The sequence below is a fragment of the Pteropus vampyrus genome, unplaced genomic scaffold (genome assembly GCF_000151845.1).
Source record: "Pteropus vampyrus isolate Shadow unplaced genomic scaffold, Pvam_2.0 Scaffold1, whole genome shotgun sequence".
NCBI lineage: Eukaryota > Metazoa > Chordata > Mammalia > Chiroptera > Pteropodidae > Pteropus > Pteropus vampyrus.
In genome coordinates this window covers 13,762,886-13,770,937 of record NW_011888782.1, presented here as the reverse complement: position 1 = coordinate 13,770,937, position 8,052 = coordinate 13,762,886, and the positions used below count along the sequence as shown (strand labels likewise).

General features: G+C 43.3%; 1 protein-coding gene across 1 annotated transcript in view; it reads right to left on the bottom strand.

The window, feature by feature from the left end:
- Positions 1-9: 9 nt before the first annotated feature.
- The window catches only part of LOC105291985 (putative bifunctional UDP-N-acetylglucosamine transferase and deubiquitinase ALG13), a 152,149-nt gene continuing 144,106 nt past the window's right edge, over positions 10-8,052 (bottom strand). The window contains exons 4-5 of the mRNA XM_011360087.2: positions 507-640; positions 10-400 (exon numbers count right to left, since the gene is read on the bottom strand). Coding sequence (XP_011358389.2) covers positions 343-400; positions 507-640 — 192 coding nt within the window. The 3' untranslated portion in view covers positions 10-342. The remainder of the gene's footprint in view (positions 401-506; positions 641-8,052) is intronic.

Sequence of the window (8,052 nt, the reverse complement as noted above, 5' to 3'; positions counted from 1 at the left end):
GAAAATCCCTGGTGACAGAATTTGGTCATAAACAAGCCTAATGTCAGCAATAGAATTATACTTTCTAAAGTAATTCTTTTCTTACAATTCCCAGAGCCAAGAGAAGAAAAAGAAAAGACAGGGGGAATAAAAAAAAGAAGAAGAAAGCAAGCCAACCAATCAAAAGCATCCAGAACTGTGTGTTATGCAGATGATAGCAAAGCAAAGACAGTCCAATCCAGAACTATAGCCCAGAGAGCTTCATCTGAAGGGGTGCTGGGCTTGAGCTCCACTCTGGGTGCTTCTTGGGTCCAGCTGCTGTGTTTCTTTCCTGGGAACCAGTAGCATCTTCCTCGCTGTCTTTCAGTAGCTCCCCAGGACACCTGAGGAGGTGGTCTGTCCTCTGGCCAAAAAGTGGAGCCTATGAAAGGACATATAGGAGAAAGCCCATCAGGCCTGGGCCCCAACCAGCTGATAGCTAAAGGTCGATGGAGTCAAGGGCAGAGGGAAGAGTGATGTTTCCTCACCTCCTCCAGGCTCGCTTCCTGTCGTCTCTCCAGAACGGTGGCTTTATGCTTGGAGCAGCCAGTGGCTTGGAATCTTTGAGATCTTGTAGTGAGAGCGCATTGGGGTACCCATCACCTTTCAGTCCATGATATCTCTGTTGACAAGAACATAAAATAAATACCTCTGCATCACTGGTCTATGGAATCTTGAGGAGAAGGAGGCACGACAGAGTAATACAGACGCACAGAAAGGAGGGAAGGGAGGACGAGAGGAAATAAAACTCAGAAAGGATACTCTACCTGCTACCTTTCCCTGGAATTCCCCCAGGCAGTCGTATCCTGGATGGGAGGCTTGAGGTGACTTCTAAGACCACCCTGAGGTCTCAAAGGTCTGAAAGGTGAGGAAGCATCATTCCACTGCCATGCGGGCACCGGACCTCATAACTCAGCTCCTTGAGAACCTCAGCCAGCCTCGCCCAACTCTCCTGAGTGGGTCCTGTCACTGAAATACTACATAACAGAGAGCAAAATGCAGTTGAAAATTAGCAGGAGATCTTCTTTCTCCTTTGCCCTGGGGTGGTAGTCAGAGGGGAGGGCTCGGGGCTGGGGTAGGAGGGGTATCAATGACCACCTGGTCTTCTCTTCAGTGATTTCAATCTTCAACTTCAAACTCTCAACTTCCCACCAAGGGAAAAATCTCTAGGAAGATTCCTCCAGGCCCATGGTCCATGCCCTTTGGGTCAATCTAGCATTGCTGGTTGGCTCTAAAGCATCATTCGAATCCTGGAGAAGGTTTCTATCCCAGTCGGGCTGCCTGGAGTAGAACTCCAGAAATGGAGTGTGACAGACACCTGGCTCCACTTCTGACCCTCCTTTCCCCAAACTCATGGAAGACCCAGGGCTACCTTTTGTCCTTCACAGAACCTGTCTTTCCAGAACATGGGATGGGTAGCATACTAGTGAAGAACACAGACTGAGAATCAGAGGAGATTGCAGTGCCTCTAAGAGGGGCAGCGAGAGAAAGGCATTTGAGAGAAACTTATCCCAACAAAGCCAGCTACCAGTGGCGTACCAATGGGTAGGGGCTGGTGAGAGTGGTCTGTCCTGGGCACACATAATAAAGCGTGCACATTGTCTTAAAAGCAATAAAAAAAAAAATACTAAGAATTAAAAACTCAGTCTGCCTTTTTTTACTATGACCATGCACTGGCAATTCTAAGCAATGTTAGTGACAAAACACTCCTTCCCACCCAGGCAGATCCACCTACTTGGCCCATTTTGCAAATACTCATGGTATCCTAGTCCTGCCGGAGACTTTGTTTGTGCTACTCCCTCTGTCTGGAATCTTCTTCCCTCAATGTCACATTCCCACATCCTACCCATGTCCAAGCTCCTTTTCAAATGCTACCTCTTCAAAGGAGGCTTTCATGACCCTCTCGGCTAGGAGTAATCTCTTCTTTCTCTTAACATCTAGGCAGTGTATCTATATTCTTTTACCTCTACCTTATATTACACTTTAATATGCAAAAGTGGTATCCTCCCTATTAATAGATATCAACATGACATGTATGGGATTTGGAATTGGGCCTCAGAATCCCAGCTCTCACCCTGAACTAGCTGTGTGATGCTCAGCTAGTTTTAATAACCTCTTTAGGTTTTTTCCACATCTATAAAATGAGACTATCACCTATGTCGTAGGCGCATTAAATTAGATAATGCACATAAGTTATCTAGCCCAAGGTAATGTACATGCTACAGTTATTTATTTTTCTACTCTCTTCTTAAGAGTAGAATCTTATTCTTTCATCTTTGTTCTGCTCTCCCTACTCCTGCAGGACTTATCAAGATAAACCATAAATGTGGAGGATATAGAAATGTGAGGATATTAAAAATGAAGGTAGAGAATACCTACCACATAGGCCTGTTTGGAGGATTAAATGAGGGAGTATGTGTTATGTTCTTGGATCAGAACCTGATGCACAGTATGAGTTCTGGGAATGTATGTTAAATAAAGTAATCGTGTGAACTAATGCAGGATTCCTTGACTCCATTAAGTACTCCAAATGCAGATTATCAAGATACTCTTTACTCTGCTTTAAACTCCCTTCCATCTTCCCCAAATAAAAACATCAGGGTGTAGATGGAGATGGTAGAGTGTTTAGAAGGTTCCCTAGGGTTAGAGCTAAAAGACATTTTCCCCTTTAGGTAACACATACTGAGAACTCATGAGGTTCCAGGTACTGTGCTAAAAACTACAAATAGTCTTATTTAACTTTCATCCAAGTCCTATGAGAGCTGCCTTGATTACCCCTATTTTACAGATCCGACAACTGAGGTACAGAGAGGCTAAGTAATCTGCCCCTGAGTGTGCAACTAGTAAGGTGTTGAGCTAGGTTTGTTAACTAAGTTTTAGAGCCATGCTCTCATTCCCATTGCATCTAGTGCAGAACTTTCTACAAGAATGGACATGTTCTAATATGACACTCACTAGCGACGTGTAGCTATTGAGCTCTTGAAATGTGGCTAGTGAGACTGAAGAACGGAATTTTAAATTTTACTTAATTTTAATTAAATAGCCACACATGTCCAGTGGTTGCCATATTGGACACTTCAGGACTATCATATCTTAAAGTACACCCCTCATTTTGATGTTGGGGATGGCATGATTTTTGCCCACAGTATGAAGTCAGCACAGAACCTCCAAAGGAGAGAGCAGGGCTATGCTAATTATAGAGCTTAAGCTTTGGAGAAAGATATACTTGAGTTTGAAATCCAGATTTTGTCATTCACTAGCTGTGTCTATTAGTAAACTTCTCTGTGTATCTAATGGCTTTTCAGTAAATGAAGTATAATAATACCATTTTTAGGGTCAATGTGATCATCAAGTAATAAAGCAAATGAGAGAGTGCTTAGCGCACACTTGGTACAGTTTAAGGTGAAGTTGTGGATAACGTACACAGCGCTTAGAAGTCCTTTCTCCATGCCTGGTGAGAGAGCAGAAGAGTGAGAGGGAAAGTAATAATATAAATAGGGCAGGGGTGAGGTTTTCCACCTGCATTCCACTCAGTATGCATGTGTGTGCCACAGAATAAGGATGAAATGAGAGACGCAAATCTGTTTTCTCAATAGACTCTGAGTCCTAGTGTGTGACACTAGTGTTTACATGTGATTTTCCCTTAATGCCCTGACTTTGGAACTTAATCACCACTCCACCCCAGGCTAAATAAGGGCTCTTAATGTTATTCGTCCCTGAACCAAATTCTTATGTACAGGCTATTATTATGGTTATTTCAATAACTGAGGAACAACACTCCTTATCCCAGCCAGCTGTTGCATACATGTTTGTTCTTGCTAGCCCACTCAAATGGGCACCTCTCCCTCCCCCACCCCCTCTCTTTATCTCTCTTATGGACATGTGTATGCTCTCTCTCTGTTAGTTTATATCTTAATTATCTCTTGCCTGTTTAGAGGTTTTGTGGAGAGGACTCTCCAGATTACACTTCTGCAGGTAGGGGGTGCTACCTCCTGACTGGAGGCAGGAGGGCGAGGGGTAACTGGCTCCTTATTTGCTTTTCATTCTGTCAGAATGGCCCCAGAGACAACTCTTCACCCTGGGAGCAGCAACTGGCTCCAGTAAGAACAACTGACTCCACTTTGCAGTCTCTCTACACTCCCAGCATCAGTTTCTCCAACATAGCCAGCTGTCCAGTGCATCCTCCTTGGAGGTCTAGGATCCCTCTCTGCAAGGACTATCATCCAAGTATTTATGTTTTCATTATTCTGACTTCTTCCCTTTGTTCTCCCAGCCCTAAAGGTATAGCTGCATCCTACAATTTACTACCTCTGTAAACCTCAGTACCTTTTTGTACCTCTTGGATTGTCCAATACCTGGTTAACCAGTGATAGAGTTCAGGACATGCTACCTCTCAAATATGCCACCTTTGCATATTGAATACTTTAAGCTGAAGGAGTCTGAGAAAACAGCAGAAGCAGAAAGCTCACTCTGACCTCTTCTTCCTGTCACCCTTTTACTTTGAAATAGGCCATAAGAGCCTCATGTGAGAGGTGCTCTCCCTTTACCCAGACAAAAGGAGCATCCTTATCTCCAAAGACAAAGGGACCCCAAGAAGAATCCTAACTGGACTTGCTCTCCAAAGACAAAGGGACCCCAAGAAGAATCCTAACTGGACTTGCTCTCCAAAGACAAAGGGACCCCAAGAAGAATCCTAACAGGAAGACAAAGGGACCCCAAGAAGAATCCTAACAGGACTTGCCAAGTTTCCCCCAGGTTACTACACTAGCTCAGACTATTCCTCCATGACTGCCCACTCTTTATCATACTTCACATAAAATTACACAGGTCTTTGCTTCCTTATGAAGGCTCCATGACACATAAAATTTATATTAACTGAACCTGTATGTTTTTTTGTCAGTTTAATTTTCAGGCCCAGCCAGGGACCTTAAAAAGGTTAAAGAAAACCTTTTCCTCCGCTACATAAGTTTTTACACTAATTCTTATTAAAGTAACTTGCGTAGCTACAGGCTCTAACTTAATATACTCTTTCCTCTTCCATGGACAAACTCTGTTACTGTGTATATAAGAATGTATGAGCATGTCCTATATGTTTTTCCCAGATAAAAGCTATCAATAAATGATCAACAGATCCTGATAGTTCTATTATAGATCTCCTTTGCCCGGTATCTAAAGGCAGGATAGAAAAAAGAAATAGAGCACATCAAATCATATACTTTGATATGTTAGAGAGTAATTAACCTCTGAGCTCATTCCTGGGCACATCTGCCAGGGCGGCTAAATGTCAGGTAAACACATGGATGTTTCCAATAACAAAGATCAGCACGTGGGAGTCCTTTCAAGGTCATTTGCTAAAGCCTAGGGTGCAGGCCTTCTGTAGCAATATAGCAACAAGTAACTATGTCAGATGAATACGTTCTCTGTGGTGCTGCAACCTTTGATAGTCTTAAATTTCTCTACTGCCAGTTCTCTAGAGAAGGTACATAATACAACACAATACAATACAATACAATACAATACAATCCACTTTAGAGGTACCGACTATGTCCACTCCTACCCGCACTCCCCTAATGTCATCAGTCTTATCCTTTGCAAATACAGTGGGAGACCCAGGATGAAATCCTCGCTGCTTCTTGGTTACCATCTGCCTCTTCAATCCAGACAAGTTGAAGGAAGGACAAGTTGATCCATAGCATCTCCAATCACATTCAGTTCTCACTCTTCTGAAATCATTCTTGTGGATGAACCAGGACTTCATGTCACAGAAGCAGTGACTGTCTCACAATGCATGGTGAGGCTAACCCGCCTGCTAGTTCCATCGTGAACGGCAGTGGAGGCATGTCTGCTGGATCAGTGGGCATCCTGAGCTGGAGCAGACAACACAACCTGGCTCCTCAGACTCTAAAATGCCCCCGATCTTCAGTCTACTTCAGCTGATAGCCTGGACCTTCTTCCCTGTACCACGTGAGCCACATGCCTTCAAGCGACTTGTATAAGAAAGCCTACAGTTTCTGGCTTCAATTTCATCCACTGTTAATTTTGGTCTTCATAGGTAGTGGTTTCCTCAGTGTTCAAAACCCTAGTCTCCTTTCAAGTCATGACTCTCATTAACACCTGTAAATGTAGCAGAGGCTGTTGGTGCTCTGCCCTTATCCCTCAGCCTTTCCAAGGCCAAGCTCCAACTGCCATCAGCTTCATCTCTTCGCACAAGGATTTTTCTCCAAAAACTGTCTGGGCATGGCAGTCTAGGAGCATTTGGGTATTAACTTGTCCTGAGAGGAGTCTTCAACCGTGGTTGATAGAGTCTTGGGAGTAATTTTGATTACTCCCACGATGTTCTTAGCTGTTCCCCAGAATTTCCCCATAAGCTTGAGCCCCAGTGTCCAGAGTCATCCTCAGCTGGTTTAGTAACACATCGTTTACTTCCTTTCCCTCTCCTCGTACTGGTGTTTCTTATACTCCTTGAATAAACTACTTGCTCTCAAATCCTTGTCTCAGGGTCATTCCTGGTAAACTAAAACTTAGTAGAAAATGATCTTTTTTTCCAGCTCCAGTCACTTCAGTCTTTTCAGCAAAAGCTTCAATTATATGCACATATAGTTATACATATATATATGAATATGTATTCTCAAACTATGTTAATTGGATTGATAAATAACAAACAATATATGTCTGGCTAACTAACATTTGAGTTTTTGTGTATTTTGCTTTGTGCTGGTTCTGTCTATCCTGTAAGTTGATAAGATGTTCAAAGGCCAGGAGTGCATCACCTCCTTCTTCTATAATTTTCCACGATGTCTGACATGACACTCTGCAGAGTGAATATTCAATCAGAGCTGACAGACAACAGGCCAAAGAGGTCAGGTTCGTCTGTCTCACAGGCTTGTCAAGGGTGAGAAAGCTCCTAAGAGAAGGAAATTGTGATGCTTTTTTCAACCCTTTGAAGGATGAGCCCGGAAGCCTGGAACTGAGACGGGGCACCAAGTCAGGACACCAGAGTCATGTGGCATGTGCTAAGCCCTACAGACCAACAAGATGAGAGATGCTGCATCATCAGATATGTTCTCTTAGCCCGTTTCTGAGTGAGAGTCCGGTCAGAGGCACGCTGAGCTAGATGTGCTAGATAAACCAGTATCAGGTCCATCCCTGGGAGACCTGTCCAGAGTATTCTGAGCCTTTGCTAAAAATTGGTAGCCATCTGATTTATTAAGCACTTCAAAGTATATCACAGAACTAGGTGCTAATAGGTGAGAGACCAAAACCAGTAAAGAGAAGGCCCTACTTTGACCGGTCTTATATTCCCGGAGTGAAGATTTGGGGGACATTAGCAGAGGCATACAGTGGTGAATATTAATACCTCTAACTATAAACATGTCCACCTTTGTTTCGGGCTCTCTTTCCTCTCCTGGGTCCAGGAGACTTTATTTCTCTTCCTAAACAGGATAAAGGCTGGCTTTTCAGACATTCTTGAGCTGGAATCTTTATTAACTATTCCCCCAGTATATAAAGATTCTAAAGGACCTCCTGAATCAAAGAAAGGTGAACTGACACTCAGTGTTATTTCAGAACTGAGTATTTTGTTGCATTATTTTCTGAGCCTTTCATAACTGACAATCCAGATAAAGTATTGATTAAGCATATCACTTCACATTAACCAGATCGCTCCCACCTCGGCTGCTTACCGAGTTCACTGTAATATCCTTTCGGTTGACTCTTGGTGCCTCAAGAAAGAATAGCCACTGAGAAGATCATACATTAGCACCTCACAGAGACTCTGCAGCAGCTCCAGGTGCACAGGGCAGGCTGGCCTGCCCACAGAAGGTAGCCACCCACCCGTTATAGGATTCTAAAAAGAACATTGCTAAGCCTTTATCTGTGGAAAGCACACCAACATATGGCTTTACGTAAATCCTTCTGTTTGAGGAAACCTAAATTCTATAGCAGCTTTCTCAAAATAATTCTAATTTGAATACAAAGTCCAGCACTTTACAAAGCCCAGACTGGTTTTTCCCCTTCTTCACATGGGAACTTGAA